Source organism: Mandrillus leucophaeus, unplaced genomic scaffold, assembly GCF_000951045.1.
Source record: "Mandrillus leucophaeus isolate KB7577 unplaced genomic scaffold, Mleu.le_1.0 Scaffold210, whole genome shotgun sequence".
NCBI lineage: Eukaryota > Metazoa > Chordata > Mammalia > Primates > Cercopithecidae > Mandrillus > Mandrillus leucophaeus.
In genome coordinates, this window is record NW_012102144.1 from 292,983 (window position 1) to 314,115 (window position 21,133).

General features: G+C 40.6%; 1 protein-coding gene across 1 annotated transcript in view; it reads left to right on the forward strand.

Annotated features, from left to right (window-relative positions):
- Positions 1 to 21,133, forward strand: part of SYNPR (synaptoporin) — a 362,501-nt gene that overhangs the window by 185,602 nt on the left and 155,766 nt on the right. The window contains exon 3 of the mRNA XM_011980358.1: positions 14,701 to 14,825. Within this exon, the coding sequence (XP_011835748.1) occupies positions 14,701 to 14,825 (125 nt within the window). The remainder of the gene's footprint in view (positions 1 to 14,700; positions 14,826 to 21,133) is intronic.

Below are 21,133 nucleotides of genomic sequence, written 5' to 3' on the forward strand. Positions count from 1 at the left end.
AGAGTCACACACAAATGCTTAAGGGCCAGGCGGTGGCTAACGCCTATAATCCCAACACTTTGGGAGGCCAGCACGGGCAGATCACTTGGATCAGGAGTTTGAGATCAGCCTGGCTAACATGGTGAAACCCCATCTCTACTAAAAATACAAAGATTAACCAGGTGTGGTGGTGCATGCTTGTAATCCCAGCTTCTTGGGAGGCTGAGGTGGGAGCATGACTTGAACCCAGGAGGTAGAGTTTACGGTGAGCCAAGAACATGCCGCTGCCCTCCAGGCTGGGTGACAGAGGGAGATTCCGTCTCAAAAACATACATACAAACAAACAAACAAACAAACAAATGAAAACCTCCTACTACTCTGTTAATGGATGCTGTGCTTGTCTTTCATTAAGGTAAAGCTGAATAAAAAATTTTTAAAAAAGGAAGAAGGATAAGAGACACTTCTTCGCTTAATGACTCTTATTGTCTAGTGAAAAGTGTATTAATTGAATACAACCAATTGACTACGGATCAATATTTTTTTTTTCCAGAATAACCCTATGTTATTCTAAATTGCTCTATGGGTATAAATACAACTCTGACTGCTAAAATATTTAAATTTTTAAAAAGACATGCCAAATGTATTGAATTCAGCCAGAACTGAATCCCGATGGGAATTTATTTCCTATTCAGAGAACACTGCACATGTCAATCTGAAGCCTATTCTAAAATATAAGGGAAGGAGGAAGTTGAGGGTTGTGACTTATCTTCAGTTTTTAAAAAATTCAGTCATTCTGTATTATCATGAAAGCACAGCTTCTGGCAAGGAGTAGTTCATTTCAGCATATCCGATGCATGCTATTTAACTATGAAACAGTAGCTGTGTGCATGAGCTCATCGTGCTCTAATTTTTCTATAAAGCAGAAGTATACAGTTAAGGTATCTATCAGCACTGATTTTCTTCAATGCACTAAGATATGGTTATGGTAGGTTAGAAACTTCCAGAAGTCCATATCACAAATTTACCCAAGAAAAATACCAAGTTCAAAAACACGACCATAGGCAAGAAATTAATTCACAAGACTCTCTCTAATCAGGTGTCAGAGAAATGGTGTCAGCTCTGTTGAATTTTTATTTTATCTTATTATTCCATTTTGACAAATGTGAGAGAATTGGAGTTGATTCCTTTAAAGGTAATTATTCCTATTCAACCTGATGGACGTTGTCCTTTTTAATCAACTAATGATTGATGCTATACTTTAGCCATATATTCTGCTGGTGTATTCTGAAATATTTTTACCCTGATTCTAAAGAGAGATGTTGCCAAAATATCTTATTGAATAAGCCGGTCTAAAATGTTCTTCCACTTTATAGTCTCTGTAAATATAAAAAATTTGAAAGTACTATTGAAGATAAACTCCAAAGGCAGTGGGTTTATTTAACTTCACATTTTTCATCCAAATGAAAGTGAAAAACAGCACACCCATCTAATGACAGTTCTGAATTTACTTTGCTCAAGTTACCCAGATGTTGTCTACATTTACAATTTTAAGAAAATCAGTTTTTAGTTACAAAAGTTACAATGCTTATTGGAAGACATTGCAATAATACAAAAATAATTGAAACTGAGATTCTGCCTCTAACTTCTACTCCTTAGTGGTTACAACTAATAATACTTCAGTGTTATATTTCTAGACCTTTTAAATTTCTGTGAAAAAAAGTATATACTGTATGTATATGTAGAAATATTTTCTTTTACAACAATGCAATACATGTATTTACTTTTTTGCTTTAAAAAGATTATAAACAACTTTCAACTTTCTGTACTGCTATTCATCCTTTTTAATCCTTGCATAATATTGATTGGCTACCTCATAATTTAATTACTCTGTTTTTTATAAGAATGAAAATTGCTTCCAAATTGTTTTTACCATTTCAACCATGTGTTGTTTTATTTTAAAGATTTGTATCAGGCTTCATGTGGGAAAATATAACTCAAGCAGAGATTTAAATTTCAATTCATGAGCAAGAGTTCAATTTAGCTCATTGCATAAAAGCACAGGGCTGTCTAGGAAGTATCTAGTGAAAAAGAAATGACTGGATCTTGAATGGGCTTGACAATGCTGTGTTTCCTTTATAATATGACTTGGACGCTTGTTTTATTTCTGCCAGGTTTCTCTCATCAGTTTCTGTGGCAGAGTGGAGGCTGACAATCATCCCAACTCTCTTCCTCTTGCCCACCTCCCCTGTAAGACTCAGGAAAGCTGAATATTCACTTCCTAGTCTCCTATGCAGTGAAAGGTGCTCAGGAACACAGCAGCCATTCTGTGGCAATGAGGCAAAGACTAAGAATCAAAGAAATGACCCAGACATCATCAATACCGTAGTCACCTAGCTCTAGAATTCCTGATATGTGTGAAAAACAAACCCTTGTTTGTTTAAGCTCCCGTAGGTCAGGCTTTCTGTTATCTACAGCCAAATATTCTGCTATGTGGTGCAGTCCCCAGACTAGTCATTTCAGAAAATGAAAACAGAAACTTCTTTTGCCGTGCAAGTAACTTGGAGTTTTCCTTCTGTAGGGCCTAGTCAGAATTCCCTAGTTGATGGCATGAAGTACCAATTCTGTAAGGCTTCTTTTGCCTGGAAAGATTTCACACAAATCACAAAGCAGTCAGAAGGGCACAGTATTCAATTTTTGACAGGTAGCATGAAATGGAATGCAGGATGGACCATATTGGGGCCATTTAAGAGCACAGACAGTTATATATTATAGACAGGAAAACACACATAGCTCTATGGGGGAAAGCCTTTTAACAATACTTTTCAGTGCCTCCAAATAAAATACAACTGCATGTCTTCCAGGGACAGCTTGTAGTTTTTATCTTCACACGAAGGTCCCATCTGAGGTTTTACAAGGTTATTCACAAAAGCCTTCTGGGTCAAAGTATTATACGCCCATAGCAGTAACCATAAATTGATGGCTGAGAAAACGATTGGTCAATTTCCTTAGAAAAATACGTTTATCAGTAGGAGAAGAAAACTGAAAGAAAGAATTAGACAAAGATCAGTAGGAATGGAACATCAAGCTTTAGAGGCATTCATCTGTCTACTGGGGGCCTCCTGTATAGGGCGTGGAGTATGAGGGAGGCCACAGTTAACAAAAGCTCTTTCTGCACTGGAAAATATCCTGACAGGACATATTCCTCACTTTTTTTAGGGCTACTATTGAGGTAATCAGCTTTGTTCCCAGAAATGCTCTTCGGGGATGCTGAGGACTAATCATCAGTTCAAGACAAATCATAAAAGGAGATGGGACAAGAAGGGGACATCAAAGCACAGAGGAGGGGGAGACTCTGGACCTCTTTAACCTGCGAGCTGTTGAATTGTGAAGCTGCATGAAAGTGAGGAACCTGGCATCCTTAGCTGTGGGTGGCTGACAATTAGGAGGAGGAACTTGTCAAGTGTAATTGGCATAACCTACTCACATCAGGCTTTTCAAATATTCCTATCATGCCAGACTAACTCCCTTCCCACGGCAGCCTGCGATGCTGCGGAGTGGAGGCTTGGGTGTTGCTGAGACACAATAGATGAGCTACCACCTGCAGCAATGTGGACGATCAGGGCTTTGTCTTACAGATGCTTCATGTAGCCCTCATCTGATTTTCTGAACACTGACGTGACAGAGAAGGCCTTAGTTAGAAAGCCCAACTTCAATATTTCTGTATGAGTCTTTCCACAGTATGCTCCATTGGAGACAGACCCTGTACACACTCCTGGGAGAGCTGGGAAGAAGGAAGACACTTTAGAGAAAGGCCGACCTGAGTTCAACCCATGACTGCTTCACTTACGAGTAGATCATGTGACCTTGGTCTTGCTGTTTAGCCTCAGTTTTCTCATCTGAAAAATGAGGGGTTATATTTCTACTTCAGGGTGTTGTTGAGAGGATTAAATAAGCCAATGTAAATGATGACTTACTGAGGAGACTGACACAGAAAACTAAATATAATTATTGTATCATTATTATCATCATCATTATAATGTTACTATTCAGTTATTCAGTGCTAAAATGTCCCTTTTCAAGCACTTCATCCTTCTATTGCCCATTCATTCGTATATTTGCTTATTCAATAAAATTTGTGAGCCACCAACAACATTTTGGCCCAAAAGGGGAATACAAACATGCCTGAAGCATGGTCCTGTTGGCAAAGGATTTGCCCATTGTCTGGGGAAGTAAGACACTTCCTTATCTTCCACCTTCTGCCAATCCACTTACCAGTGTAATTAGCGTGGTCTTTCTAAACTGCACTTTTTTTTAATGCCTCTCCCCTGCTGAAAACCTATTCCTCTTGCAAGACCCAGTTTCTTCACGTTGACAAACTATTTCTGTAAGAGTCAGATAGTAAATACGTTTGGATTTGTAGACCACAGGCTGTCTGTTAGAAGTGCTCAATTTTATCATCAGAGCATGAAAGCATCCATACATAGCTGAAGAGTTGAGGCTGGATATGGCCATGGGCTGTCGATTTTGGATCCCTGGTAGCCCATACCTGACACATTTCTGCCTGCCTCTTCAACTGAGTAACTCTCTTCTTTTTACCTTACAACATATGCAGGCTTACCAAATGCACAGCCCAAATGTGCCTCGCTTGCTCGTTTGTGTGTCTTTGACTTGCTCTTCTCTGCCTAAAACACTCTTCTCTCTCTTACCTGGATAACTCAGGCATGTTTTCCTGGTTTCTGCTTAGCCATGCATTCCTCCAGACAGCTATGTCCTCCTCCCCTCCCTTGCAATCGTGTACCGTATATTCCCCTAACATGGTCCAATTTCTGCCACCACAGTAAAGCACCATTGCAGTGCCTGTTCATTAGCTTGTCTGTGTCTTCAAATAGACAGCAAGTTCCCTGGAGGTAGGGGAAGGATATTATCTATTTATTGTATTTCTTTTTCTTTTTAGTTCAACAAGCATTTAGGGAGCACCTACTTCATGCTAAGCACTATGCAAGGTTGTAGAGATTCAGCAATAAACAAAACACGTGTATTGCCTTTCCTTAGGGAAGTGGTAAACAAAGCATAAGCAATGGGTTAAATAATATCAAACACATGCCGATTTTTAAAAGGCTGCTTATGTTAAAAAATGGAATAATGGGAGCCGGGGTTGGTGTGTACTAAAATGAGGAAGGCTAGTTAGTGTAGTCAAAGAAGATTTCCTCCTTAAAAAAGAAAAGAAAGGATGAGAAGAAGCCCTTCGTGCAAAGCATGCGAGGACAGAAGTTTCAACTGAAGGAGACAGACAGCATGAAGGTCCTACAGCTGGAGGGAGCTCAGTTTATTTGGAGAGAGTCAGAGAGACTAAAATGCAGTAAGTTAGAAGCTGAGATCAGGTGGTTAGGGAAATATGATTCCTTTATTATCACAGTCCTGGGTACTTGTAGTGCCGGCAAAGTAAAAGGTGCCCACTCAGTTAGCGTTTGATAACTGTCTTAGTCATGTTTCCCAAAAGGAGATCCTGAGACAAGAATTTTGGTTCAATAAGTTTATTTGGGGAGCAATGGTGGGAAGTACAATGACAAGTGGACAGTGGGATGGGGAAGGAAGGAAAGCCAGCCAATGATGTGTGGTGAGCAGGTTGCTTCTGTGGGAAACTGGGGCTCAGTCTCAATGGGTACCCTCTGAGAAATGGTCTTGAACACACCTCAAAATCGTCCCTCAGAAGGGCAAGAACATTGGAGATTTTACCCACCAATTTCCTTCTCCCACTGTTGGAAAGCTGCCAGGGAATTAGCTCCTGGGGATGTCTACTTGCTCCAGCCTCAGGCCAAGCACACTCGTGCTAGCTGTGAATGCCCTCAGCAGAGAAATTCAGGTTTATGAGGAAGAAAGCCTTTGGTGTCTACCAGGACTGACCCGCTGAAGCTGCAGCTATCAGCAGGGCATCAACAGCCTCTGCTATGATAACTAACTAAATAAGTGAGTAAGTAATTGAGTGGATGAATGAATGAATGAATGATTATACCTAGTGGAAAAGGAGTGAATCAATGAAACAAGCCCAAAGTGAATGAAGGTCCCTGGCCCCGGTGAGTACCTTGGTGGCAGTGGAGTTGTGCAGATCTCCTCCAGGTCCAGTTTTAGAGGCAGTGTGTTCGTAGCTTGGAATTGGCCATGGTGGAAATGCTTGCACTATGGGTACTAGCAAATGCTATAAAACACAGCTTTATTTCTGGGAGATTTGTTTGTTAGCATGCTCAACTTAGTGGTACCAACTGCTTGGTCTCAATCTCCCAATCCCTTACCTACCAGTCTCCTGACTCTTGTTTCTTCCAGGATTGGTACATGAAGGTTGTATACCAGGCCTTGGGAGATGTCCCCTCCCTGACTTCACTGCAGAGCAAGCATCCCTACAAGTGCCATTAATCAGCCTGATTTTCTGTCCTCCTCCAACCTATTGCATTTAACTATGACTTACAAATTAACCAGAAGGATTAATATCATCTTTCACTGATATTCCTTGTGTGGTTCTATTAGCACCAAGAAGTGAGCTGCTTGCCCTCTTTCCAGGGGGAAAACATTTGATGTCACTAACTGCAAAGATATCATTCCTGCTATGGGTGATTTTGGTTTATGGATGACTATTAAGCTAGAAAACACAGGACAATTTTGTTCTATTCCACCTAAATGTATTTCTAATCAGGCTGCATAGAAAGGGATTCTTTGTTGGCTAATTTTGTCAATTTTGAGATTTTGAGAGTGATTTTTTCTAAGGAACAGAGTCGTAGATCATCTAAGACAGTAGTGAAATGAGAATTCATTGCAGGTGATTTATTTTGGTCTCCTGAACTCAAGAGAGGTGAATGTTTGGGCCAGTGGTTATGATATTGATTATATTAGAATGTGCTGGAGGGTGAGGTATCTGCTTTGTTTGAAGAGTATCAGGAGCTTAAGAAAAGATAGGAATACAGAGGTTTTATAATTCTACTTGAACGGGTAAATGGCCTTTGCCCCTGGGTTACACCTTCAATGTCTGGCAAGGTGAGCTAGTGCACCACATTACCAGAAAGAAGGCGCTGTGCTGGCTGAAGATAGATGTGTGGAGCCTAGAATTTGGAGAGTATAACACACACATGTGCGTGTGCACACACACCCCACCATGTCTTTACGTCTCTCATCAACTTGCTTATAGTCATTGCAGAGTCAGCTTCAAATGGAGATCTTTCACTCTAGTTCCTCTATCTCACTTATTTCTACACCAACCCCCTCACACTGTCCCCTCAGGCTTTTCTCACTCCTTAGCCTTCCAGGTCTCACCCCCAGTTTTCATTCCATCCTGGCTATATAACAGAAAGTTATTCTATTTTTTTGTCTCTCCAAAGGGGAAATTGTCTACATTAGGAGTTGGACTTAGTTTTGCAGAACCGAGCATCTGCAAGGCAAGCCTTCTTAGCTGCTAGCATTAATGGCCTCTCGAGCGTCAGTGGTCAAGCAAGGAATGCCTTGTCTCTTTGTAATGTCTCCCAAGATCCTCCTTCTAAATTATTCCACCCCACCAAGGGTAAAAAGTGGAAGAAAGGTAGGAAGAAAGAAAGAGAGGGAGAGAGAGAGGAAGGAAGCAAGAATAGAGGAAGGGAGGGAAGAAGGAAGGAAGGAAGGAAGGAAGGAAGGAAAGGAGGGAGAGAAGAAGGAAGGAAAGAAAGAGAAAGAAAGGACAAATCACCTGCTTTGCTATGGTAATGAGCTTCCAGGTATGTGTTTATGAGACACTCAGGAGAAACATGGAGAACCTCAGGTCACCAAAGCACCCATGGTACATTTCTGGGTGAAGAAGACTGGATCGTTTGAGAATCAACTCTTACCGATGTGGCAAAAACAAACAAACAAACATCATTCTTCCCACAACCATAGAGCTAATTAGAATACTAACTGGGGAAGTCTAGAGACCGGGATCCTACTTCCAACTCTCAGTTTTTGCAGGGCTTCCTCTCACTAATCTTCCAGTTCTTAGCTTAAATGTAATACTCGCCAGGTGTAACCTCCTGTCCAGAACAACTCCCCTCAAAACGTGTAACACAATTTGAGATTATTTTATTTGTATGTGCTTTTTGGTTCTGTCTCCCACATCTAGCATTAAGCCCTATGGTGGGTGAGAAACTCCTTATCCTTGTCTTTTCTGTGACTGTTTAATTTTTTTGTTCTCCAACAGCTGACACGTAGCAAATCTGTCATTAAACATCCAATGAATGAGGCATGTTAGTCTTGATTTGGTAGATGTGAGAACTGAGGTTTAGAGAAGTGAAGTGATTTGCCCAGTGTCACACATCTAGGAAATGGGCTCAAACTTAGGTCTGCCTCACCCCAGAACTGCTCTGCTCCCCTATGTAAAGAGGAATGATTGGGTGAGTAACTGGGAGGGGAATCAGTGGGAAGATTTCTGAAGTCCCCTCCCACTCTTTCAAGGCAACATCTAGAGAATCTCAGACCCCTGGAGATCCTCCAGTCCCCTCTCCTCACTGTGTCTTGATGTATTCCAATTATAGGACCAGGCTACTGGCTGATTTTCCCTGGAGGAGTTGATTTCACACTCCAAAATACAGAATCAAACATCCTTGTAGTAAGTTATTCACTCAGAAGGATCTGACTCTTCCAGTGTTACACAGACATCATATGTTCAATCCTCACCAATCCCATGTTAATTTATTATCAATCATATAGTATGGTTTCCCTTTAAGCAGTTGTCATGCTCAGGGTCAGGTTCCTGCCCCAGCTGAGGGCAGAGGGGAGTGCGTGGACATGAGGCAGGGAGCTAGAAGAACACTTGAGAGACAGCATGTAAATGAGACATGGCTTTATTCAGCAGCTTTCTCATCAGTGGCTTCCTCACACCTTTATCTCAGCTGTGTGCTCTGGCTCTTCAGCTCCTCTCAGCAGCCGGCTCCCATGCACAGCTGCATGACCAGCCTGCAAGGCCAGCTGTAGGGTTAGCAGCTTAACTTTTCCTCCCTCTGGGCACTAGCAAGCTGAGCCATGTCCTGGCTGCCCCTGGTCTGTCTGCCAGACGGTCATTCTCCCTTACATGGGTCAGTAGCTTCACTGTCTCTGGGCACCAGCACCTGCACAAGAGCCATGTTGAGCCCAAGAGCACAGTGTCAGCAGGGCAGTTATGCCTCTTCCAGGCAATAGTGGCTTTGAACCAAGTACGAGCTTACAGAAACAGATTATATAACAAGTGGAGTATGCACCTGTGCCTTAAACTTGCTGAGTCATGCAGGCCTGGATGTCTACTTCGGCCTGTTCCTTGACCAAAGCACATCCATGTACTTTACACTCCACCCCCTAGGCTGAAGGAGACATAGGCCTTGGACGCACAGGTTATACATATAAGCTGTGGGCACACAGGCCCGATATCTACTCATAGACTTGACACATGAGCCTGACATATAAGCGTCAATGAGCTGTCCAGCTATTGGCATGGATTACCATAGGTGTCACCTCCTTGGTGATTACCATTCACACTGCCCTGAGTTCAGCTCAATAGCTACTTTGCCAACGCCTGGTTTCAAACCGTATGGTGTCAGTACTAGGCTGGACTGCAACAACAGTCCAGGCAGCAGTAGCACCTTGGCTAGACCCATCTGTATACCATGCCCTATTAGGAATGGAAGGACACCCTTCCTAACAGTGAAGGTGCAGAGTCTAGGGATGCCTTTGGCCTTATCTTGCATTAGGACTACAGATCCTAAGGCTTCTTGTAATTCTGCTGCTAAGGGACTTGTACTCAGTGTACTCCACTGTTCCAAGTAGGCACCCCACTTCACTAAACTGGATGTCTGTGCCATCCCAGTCTGGGAGGTTGTTACCCATGAATGCACCCAACCCGCTATAGGGTAAATCATCCACACAACGACTGTAACCCACCCTGCCATGCTCTCACAAGGCTGAAGGGCAGCATATGCAGTTACTAACTGCGTTTTCTGTCGGGGGAAGGTGGGGGTCATTACCCATGAATGCACCCATCCTGCTATTACTAACTGCTTCTCTATTAAGGAATACCGGAACTCAACTCTCTTCCACATCTGTGACCAAAAGCCTATTGGCACTCCGAGGCACTCCATGCACTGCAAAAAGCCCTAACTGAAACTATCTGTGGTCACATGTACATTAAATTTAAATGGGCACCTCTGGCCAGAAAGGTTGCCTCAGTCTTATCATACCAATCCCAGGCAAGTGAGGCATTGCCACTTCTAAATCTGCAAGAGAATCAGAGGTTAACATAACACCATCAATAAGATCATGACACATGGTGGGACTATGCATATAGCCCTGCAGCAACACTGTGATTCGCCCTCCCATGAAGGCAAACTGTTCCTGGCTCTCTGGAGCAATGTCAATGGAGAGAAATGCATTGGTCAAGTCCACCACACAGTTGTACCATCCTAGTTCCATTGTCATGTGGTCCATCAAGTCTGTGATAGACGGCACAGCTGCCAAGCCATGTAAAACATCCACCCCCAGAACGTTTTCAGGTACGGGAGAGACATACACAGTGCACAAATGGGGAGTCAAGCAGCTGATGCCAAGGTGCAAGGACACAGGTTTTGCTTTTACTGACCAGCTTTCATAGCTATCTATGCAGCCTTGCCTGGAAACTTATCCAGGTGCAGGGACCAGTGGATTGCCAAGTTCACATGTGGCTCTGGTCATCCAGTGCCCCCCAAGCTGGGCATCTCAGCCAGTCTCTTATCAAATAGAAAAGGCTTTACAATTCCACCTGACTGCAGCAGGCAACCTGTGAACTGGAATGCTCAAGCGGGACCAGGTTGCGCAGCAATGTCCTTCTCTCAAATGACTTTCACTAAGTCTGTACATCACTGCCGACATTACTTGTTTAACCTCCACAACTCAGCAGGGACACAGGCACCAAAGGAAATGTGTTTCACTGTGGTAGGGAATCCCTGGGCTGACCCTTGGACTTGAACACCCAACAGCTGTTCAAGCTCGATTTTCTGGTGGATCACAGGGTGAGCCCACAACGGAGGTTCCTCCTCCTCCCTGCACTTGTCCTTCAGGGACTGGACATGCACTTCCTACAGCACAGCCACAAATGCCCATCTGACTCTACTGGCAAAGGCACACTCTTTTTCTCGGTGCTGTGCACTTCCAGGTGCTTCAGCGCCTTCTCCACACTCACAGGAGACCTGTCCACTGCCTCCCATGTTTTCACAGGGGCTCATCCTCACAGCATGGCAGCCACCAGGTATCACAGCTCATGCTGTGGCCACAAAGTCAATTCAAGAGCCCTCAGGGACTGAAGACTCACTCACCTCATCTCATCCTCGTTGCCAATTGTTAGGTCCATGACTACGCCAAGTGTCACGCCCAGGGTCAGGTTCCAGCCCCAGCTGAGGGCAGAGGGGAGTGGGTAGACATAGGGCAGGGAGCTGGAAGAACACTTGAGAGACAGCAGGTAAATGAGACATGGCATTATTCAGCAGCTCTCTCATCAGCAGCTTACTTACACCTTTACCTTGATTGTCTGCGGCTTCTCCCAGCAGCCAGCTTCCATGCACAGCTGCATGGCCAGCCTGCAAGACCAGCTGTAGGGTTAGCAGCTTAACTCTTTCTCTCTCTGGGCACGAGCAAGTTGACCATGTGCCAGATGGTCATTCTCCCTTACAGGGATCAGTAGCTTCACTTTTTCTCTGGGTGCCTGCACCTGCACAAGAGCCATGTTGGGCCCAAGAGCATGTCAGCAGGGCAGTTATATCTTTTCCAGACAATAGTGGATTTGAGCCAAGTCTGAGCTTACACAAACAGGGTATATAACTAGTGGAGTATGTGCCTGCACTCTAAACTTGCTGAGTCATGCAAGCCTGGATGTCTGCCTCAGCCTACTTGTTGACCAAAGTACATCCATGTACCTTACAGCAGTGAGGACTATGGGAAAGAGAGAAATGTAACCCAAAAGCCCATAGGTATCATATTTAACTTGATTACAATGCCTTATGTTTTCAGAGCTCAAGAGAAGTGACAAGAAAAAATTGTGGTGTATGTGGTTTCAATAGTCATGACACCTTCTTTCCATGTATCTAACATTTTGAACTAGTTAAATACATAATTATCATTCCTTCTTAAGTTTATTATATGATGGTATTAATAATACCTTACTGTATATAAAGCGGTTAATATAAGATGAAAGGCCAAGGTAGTTTCTTTATAGCTATTAAGCACTGAAATGGACATTTGTTTTTATATCCTTCAATTCCAATCTGCTACATTTTAATGTCTCAAGGATTTTTTGAAGAAGCATTTTGAAACAATTATGCTATTCTACCATATCTTTCCTATAGGAGTATTAAGCTTCATGCACACATGCCTCACAACATTGTTGCCACTAGGAAATACAACCATGTATGTTAAGTGGTGGACACAATACTTGGCCCATAGTAGGCACTTTAAAATGGCCACAATGTACAATCCCTTCTTACTTTTACCTGCACAATTGCCTATCACACACTTAGGACTCCTGGCCCCAGAGAAATGTAAATGTCACACAAATCTCTGTATGAATTGGAAGAGGGTAGCATGTAAATACATATTCCATCTCACTTAGTTTTCTCAGCAATTCAGAGAGACATAGGGGATATCCCTGTTTTATGGATAAGGAAACTTGGAGACAGAAAGGGCTATCTCCGTTGCCACAGCATGGGGCTTTGGACTCCATCGTTCCATTCTTTCTTACCAAAGACACTATCTTGATGTGGCACAAAGGGTTGCGACATCCAGTGTTGGCTGATGAAAACTAGAATTAAGCATTGAACCATTAAAATAACTTTCTCTTTATTTCTACTAATACGACTAATACTAATTGGTTACAGGAAGAGAGCATTTGGTCATGAGGAGAAAGCAAGTCCACATCAGGGGCCTAAAGATGGGATTCCCTTCAGCTTCAGCATTCTGTGTCTCAACTCTAGATTGTGGAGCGAGCTGGAATAGCTTCTGAATGCTTCATCAAATCCTGTGCAACAAAAGCTAACAAAGTTAAAAAGATCAGTTTTTCTGGACTGCTTGAATGTTGATTCACTGGGGCAGACAGCCAGACAGATTTAGCTAGGGATTAAGTGTAAATTTCCTATTTTATGGCCCGGAACATCTTATTAAGGAGCATCTGCTATTTACAGTAATATTCGTTAACATTTATTGAGAGCTTATGCAGTGCCAGGACCTGTTCTAAATGCTTTCCACATGTTAACACATTTCACTCTTACTACAATCCTTATATCTTTTGGTCAAGTTCTTTCCATTTTTAAAATATAGATTTTAAAAACTAGTCACTTAAAACTGCCACACACATGCATGCGCACACACACACACACACGTGACTCACAAAATACTGCTTTGCCTGTGAAGGTTTCACAATGCCCTGTTATCATCAGTCAGTCTTTTCCTACTAAAGTTAAGTGGCCAATTAAGACAAAAAAAATTCTGAGGCTTTTTTTCTACCCCGATTAAGATTGAGGTGGCAGGTGTTATAGATAATAGTCATTTCACCTTCTGAACTTTCTGGAAAGACCTGGTGACCTTGCCAGCTCCAGCAGCCTTCTTGGCCACAGTAACTGTCTGTGTCACACCACAAATAGCAAAATGACCCAGAAGAGTTACCGTCAATGCTATTTTTCAATGAGGAAATCAAGGCATGAGGAAATTAAGCAGCTTTCCCAAGGTCACATTCCAGAGCCCTTGACCCCAGTTGACTTCTGTGCAATAACTCCTCTCACTGTGCAAAATGATCTAGTGTTTCCAATAATGACCCCAAACTATTGTAAGAAGCTGAATTTCAAAGTTAAGATAAATTGGAATATTGCAGCATGTTAGTGTTAGGTGCATTTCATCGACTTCCTTTAGAAATGAGCAAGAAATTCTTTTGAGCTTAGCCAAATTATGAAATGAACCTAGTTTAGTATTTGCTTATGTCCCCTCTTAGGCCATCCTGTCTTCCAAGTGTCTCTTCTTCCTGGGAGACTTCTCAGAGTCCCTGCTCCTAATTATTAGTGCCTGGTTCCCCACAGATTCACATTCTACATCAGGACAGACCATGACATTAACTGTTGAAACTTTTAATATTGACTTAGAAGCAGCAACCAACACAGAGATGTAACCACCAGTGAAAGTTGGAAGCTGAAATATACTGAGATCTTGTGCTCTAAAATAGCACCTCTTAGAAACTCACCTACTCTTCCTCAAACTCTCAGCTCTAGAATTCTCTGACCATGACTTTGAAATACTGATATATATTATTCCAAAAGACAAATCATATTTATGGTAGAAAATACAGACAAACAAAGAGAGCAGGATACATCCCCACATCTTCCTACCTGGAGACATCCATTATTAACCAGTTGGTGCAGTGCTTTCCAGGCCTTTAACTATGGGATTATGCCTGTGCCCTCTGAGGCATGACAGCTATTTACACACTCAAACACAGCTATTTTGGATTGTCTTTATTTATTCTCCAAGCCACATTTCTCTCACTTGCCAGACAATTATTTTAGACACCACATCCCCAGTCTTTACTCCATTCTACCTTCATCTTCCAGCTGAACCAAGTGCAATGCTCTTCTTCAGAAGGACCATAACTTCGCTCAATCCAGACATTAAGCTGCTTTTGATATATCTCATTAGAGCAACATCATCCTAATAACTGCCTTCTGTTTGTTTATTTGTTCTCCACAGCTTTTTGCAATCTTTGCATTTGCAACATGTGGTGGCTATTCTGGAGGCCTGCGGCTGAGTGTGGACTGCGTCAACAAGACAGAAAGTAACCTCAGCATCGACATAGCGTTTGCCTACCCATTCAGGTAGGGAATGGTGGTTCATGCTTGCTAGCCTCACAGAGGGGTCTTTCTTTCTTCTGTGCTTTGTCTCAGGAAAATGCAGTCTCCCAGGGACTTCTGGGTAAACAGAAAGGATTCTGCCTGCACCCACGGAATGCCCAAACACTGTTCCCACTCACCACCTAGTGTGGGCACTGGGAGGATTTATGAGTTGTACCTTCAAGACAGAACTGACTCTCCTCCAAAAACAAAAAAAAAAAGAAAGAAAAAAGAAAAAAAAAACTTGCTACAAAGAGAAAGAGGGAGAGAAAAAGAAAGGGAAACTGGAGAAGTAATTTTAAAGTACGATCAAATAAATTCAAGAAATATTTTTAGCACTTTGCCTTTCTAATGCTCATTTTGAATCAACAAGAATGACAGATTATTTCCCAAATACATTTGACTGCAGAAACTTTTTTTTCACAGAGTATCCCGAGTATCTGTATACTATGGAACACATCCTTAATATTTATATATTAAGTATATATACATGTGTGTGTATATATATTATATATCATATATATAAAGTATATATATGTGTATATGTATACTTAATATATATTAAGTGAAGTGTTCCTAGTCTAAGACAAAGATGACTCCATTCATAGGTGATGAATCATCATAGAGAGGTAGCATTGATACCAATATTCTTACTGGTTTTTAAGAGTAGAGCTGATAAAAGTTGCAAATACCTTGCTCAAGTAGATACTCCCCTAACTAGCTAATAAAAGAGTAAAAGAATAGAAAGCTCAGAAATATTAAGCACATAATCCCTGGAAATTTAGTAATAAGAGCCGTGCTGTGCTGGTGGAAGTAGACATGCAAGCACTTGACTTCTGAAAGTTCTGGACCAACCTGTTGGCATCTGGAGGACAGTGGCCAAGACAACGCATGCTTTCAGATTAACATGCAGGATCTAGGACAAGAGATGAGAACTGCCAATGGCCGGACAGCAGGGCTGGGATGCTTGGTAACATTGTACATGAAAACATAAGCTCCGCATGGCTTCTGCAGTGATTTCCCACTAAGAGATGTGGCAGGAGCAGGTAACTTAAAAGTCAATCTCTTTAAGATTTAAAAGGCAGCAAGTCCCTAAACATTGAACTACCAGAGCCTAGGACTCTCAGTCTTTTCCTCAAACTGGAGGAGAGTAATCAAGAGACCTATCTGAACTAGAAACGAGTGCCTGAGCTGGTGTGGCAGTGGAGAGCAGGGTAATATCTAATTTCATAAAATCCCTGCTTAAGGATACAATGTGAGAAGACACTTCAATCACAGTTTCCAGCACTGGGCTTCTTTAATTTCTTCCCAAGACTACAAATTCAAATGACTGGCCCAGTGAAAGGCAACTAGAGAAATTAGATCAAAGTGTATTGCCATCTATAGCAGCCCCCTCATTTAAAAGATTTTTACTTGGATTCTGAAACAAATATGGTTAATCATTATATTTTTTAGTAGCACAGCTTTTCTTTCAAACATTATCTCACTCAGAAGCTCCATGTATAAAATAGACATGAGTTACTGAAAAAGTCGGAGCAGGAGAAGAAGGGAGCTTAAAGCCCCCAGCCAGTCCTCCTCGGCCTTCTCCCTGCCACACACCTTGCCCACTCCCCACTGTACAGACCCTGTAAGATCTCCTGGGAACCCTAGGTCTCCTAGAAACAATTCTAAAACCACTGTTGTAGGATAAAGCAAGAAATTGTTTGCCACTCTGCTTACCACACCTTACATTTACTGTCTACTGTTAAGGAAGAAGGATTAGCCAATCTCCTTTTACAGAATGTCTTGTAATTTGCTCCCATTAATGTTCATCTAGGAGATATACACACCGTTCCAAAGCAGCTTAATTTACTAGGGTTGCAATTTCAATTTTACATTTGCATATTTTAACATGTACCATTATCCATGTACCTATTCATAACCTGTACCATTATGGGGAAAATCTCAGTAATAAGCCAGGATTTATACAGATTATTATGAAGACATTTGTTTCAGAAGAAGTACGGTTAGCAAGGTGTTGGTAATATAAATAATTAAAAAGTAAAAGTAATGATATCCAACATTATAAAGCATGGAGAGAAATGTAGATTCTCACATGTGGTTGGAAATAGGGTATATTGATAAAGCCTTTTTGGAGGACAATTGGAAGTAGGTATCAAAATTTAAATGTACATTCTATTTAATCCAGCAATACTATTTCTAGATATCTATCTTCAAAAATGTTCATATAAATACACAAATACATGCATGTAATATGCATGTAATGATGTGCACTTCAGTGTTGTTAATAATAAAAGACTGAAACAAACTTGAATGTCCATCAGCAGGAAGCAGACTCAATGAATTATTTACGTATGTCCTATGCAGAAGTTTTAAAAGTGAATGTACAGATATAGAAAGATGTTTAAAATGTATTACTAAAGAGAAAGTAAGTAGCAGTATGTTAAGAAAAAAACATAATAGTAAATGCACAATATAATTTTAAACTTATGCACCTATGTGTTTATATATATTTGTAAAATGTAAAGTCTGGAAGGATACAGACAAACAGTTAATAGGGATTACTTCTGGGGAGGGATGTGTGATTGGTATGCAGAGGTCATACATTTACTTTTAACTCTACATACTTGAGTATTATTTGAATTTATTAAAATACACATATTATACCTTGGTAATTTTAAAAGCACTCTTTAAAAATGAGTCATCCTATGGCTTCCAGTGAGATGAAATGATAAGACACAGCTTCTGGAGAGAAATAACTTATAGGAACCCCATCTGGAATTCTAAAGGGATTGAAGTAGATGAAAAAACTCTATTTTCAAGGTGAATGGCAAGAAGCAGCTGTTGAGACAACTCAGCGATTTGAAGTAGCAGATTATGAAAGCATAGATTATGCTTAAAAAAGTTATTTTGTTCTAAAATGTCACAAGCCAATGCCAATGATTTGATGATAATCTCAGAAATAAGATAAGAACATTCAGTAGCTTTTAACTATTCAGTGTATTGCAAAGACCAAAAGGGCAATAAACTCAACTCATTTGAAGAAAAACAATTAGTTTGTAAATGATACATCAAAGGAAGCTACTTAACCAGTTATCAAACACATGTTTTAGGATGTAAGATGTCAGTGTTGAAAATTCTAGATAACTCACAAAATATTAATGTGCTGCTTCTAATAAATATGCCAAAGTGCATATCTTCTTTACAGCACCATATGTGTGTGTTCCTGATTCCTATCAGAAATAATTGACATCCAGCAATGTATCATTTTGTCATAGAAATAAAACATTTGTCACCTTATCTTCCTTATTATTTGTGATTAAAATGAACAACTATTACTTAACTGTTTTCTATCTGCAATAATATACTAAATTTGGTATGAAATTTACTTGATAACTAGCAGGAAAGTAGTTCTAGATTCCATATTTTCGGTACTTCCTTTATGCACAGAAGTGGAAAGTAGGGTGTCTCATTTTAAGGTACTTAATATATTTGTAGAAAGCCTACTCTAGGAATGCCAAGTAACATTTTAAACTTATACATGAATAAAAGATAGAGAAGGATAGAGTTGAGAGGTTAAGGGGCTATGGGAACAAAACTTTCATGGCAGAGGTACTGGAGAAGGGTCAGAATGATGAATGAATGAACAGACATGTGAACATTTATTGCAAAGGCACAATGTGCCAAACACTGTGCTAGATACTTTGACATATATTAGATTATGTAGTCATTACACAGACTCTCTGAAGGAGGCTACTATTGTACTGTTTGAGAAGACTGGGCTGAGAAACATTTTGTTGACATCACACAGAAAATTAAATTTAAACTTTTGGATTTTTAAAATTTTATGATTTGAATAAAAACAAGAAGAAAGCAAAGTTCAGACTATTTGGAGCACGGTGAACAGAACAAAAATTTATGATGGACAAAAGTGATAAAGTTAGAAAGGTCATTTTTTTCCCTGATTATAGAACACCTTGAATTCCTTATAAGTTGAATAGGAAGAAGGAGTTAAAGCTGACAAAAGGAAAATAACAAGGAAATCTATTTTGAAGTAGAGAGTACAAGTTAGGATTTGATCATGCAGAGTTTGAGATGCTTGTTAGAAGCACAGGGGAATTTTCTATCAGGAAGTTTCACACTAAAGCCTATGTAAGATGAGAGAGGTGAATACTGAAAATGAAGCTTTAAGAGTCATCATCATGAAGTCACATCTAGATGAAGAGAGGTCACCAAGAGAGACAGAATGGGAACTATGGAGGATGCCAGTGCTTGTAAAAAATGAATGAAAGGGGTCACTGAAGGAGACCAATAGGAGAAGACCAAATGGAAAAGAAGTTGGATGAACCAGAAAGTTCAGGTTTTTCAGAAGGTAAGAAAACTTTCTGCACATGTATCCCAGAACTTAAAGTAAAATAAATAAAAACAGAAATAAAATAAAATATAAAAAAAGAAAACTTTATGGATGCTACCATTCAGCAGCATTGAGTACCTCAAAGAAAGAAAGGAGTGAAAAACCAAGAAAAAGCCATCAAATATAGATAATAGTGGTTACTAAAAACTTTCATGGGACATTTCAGTTGGAGAGAAAGCATGCCGAGCTGTTGAGGAATGGAAAATAGAATTCAGTGTAGTTTCTCTCAGACCAATACAATGACAATTTTGAAGGACCCTAATTTGCTTATCTTAAGCCTTCAAGATATGATATTTGTGGAGAAAGAGACTAAGTTTTTTAATGACCTAGTAGAGAAGGTGCTCACCTCTTGTTTCTTGGAAGTAACCAGCTCATTGAATGCCATGATGATAAATTTATGACTTTGGTTGAACAAATAACTAATAAAAAAGATTTTCAGTTTGTAAAAATCTTCCTTCATTTGAGAACAACTAAATATAGGGAATAACAGAAGATTTATAATAAAAAATAAAGTAGTTGTTATGTCACTTCCATGTCTTGAGACCTCATCAAGATAAAAATATTGTTTGCTGTCAGTTTTAAGCATTATTTTAGATATGAGATTAGTAATCAGTATTCCAGATAATTAGCAAAATTGTCCTTCATCATGCCTCAGCTTTCTGAGTAGCTGGGATTACAGATGTGCACCATCATGCCTGGCTAATTTTTGTATTTTTGGCAGAGACAGGGTTTCACTATGTTAGCCAGGCTGATCTCAAACTCCTGAGCTCAAGTGATCCAACTACCTTGGCCTCCCAAAGTGCTGGGATTACAGGTGTGGGCCACCACGCTAAACCACAAGTCCCTGTGACTGTTAAAGGGCTTTCTCTCACCACTGGAACCTGCTTGGTCTATAGGCAGGGCAGGCAGGAAATACTGGAGAGTAATGTCTCTTGGAGCAGCTTTACCCAATGACAAATGTGAGTTGGAGGATAACAATCCCAACTTCCTCACCCCTCATGTGGCATAACACTAAGTCATGTACCGTACCATTTCCCAGAGGCACCAACAGGACCGATCCACCCACAGTGCAAACCTGATCATTAACACACCTTTCAATACCTTTTTTACATTTTCTGTCTCACTTCTCCACTGCCTTATTGGTGTTTTCAGAGCTGAATCCTCTAAGGAGTTGCACTCAAATCTTGATCTCAGGGGCTACTTCCTAGAAGTCCAACCTAAGACATTGGCATTGCGTGAGAACATTACCATCTTTAAACGAGATAGATAGATGAGTAGATAGATTGATCATTTGCTTGATTGATCAATAGATAGAGTAAATCCCTACTTCTCACTCTAAATCATATTATACAGTAATACTCATTCAAAAACAAACAAACAAACAAGTAGCTTGGCTGGAAATCAGTCACTTCAGTTCACAACACTTCCCCTTGTCGTTTTCAGTTCAGGTCTCATACGAAGTACGAAGCCATGGTTGGTTTTCTCCATCCCTAGAATCTTAGTATATATGGTAGGTTTCTCCAAATTGTCAGTCATGGTAGGGCGTCCTTCAATGTCAGCTTCAGATTTTCTGAAAATCAGATGATGGCTGAGATTTTGGAGGTGCTGCATGGGGCCCCTGAAATCAAACCTGGTTAGACATAGTTTGTATTTTAGATCCCAAGTATATTCTCCAAATTTGGTGATAAACCTTACAACCTTCCTCCTCAAAGGTTTGGGTAAACTACAAAAACTAGTAATATTTATAAAGATTATGTCATAACCACTGCATCAAAATGTTAACATATTTATTTCTAGGTGGCAAGATTATGAGTGAATCAAATACTCTTTTCACACTTGTGCCAACTGTTTTACACTGTTAAAGCTGAAGCAATATAGT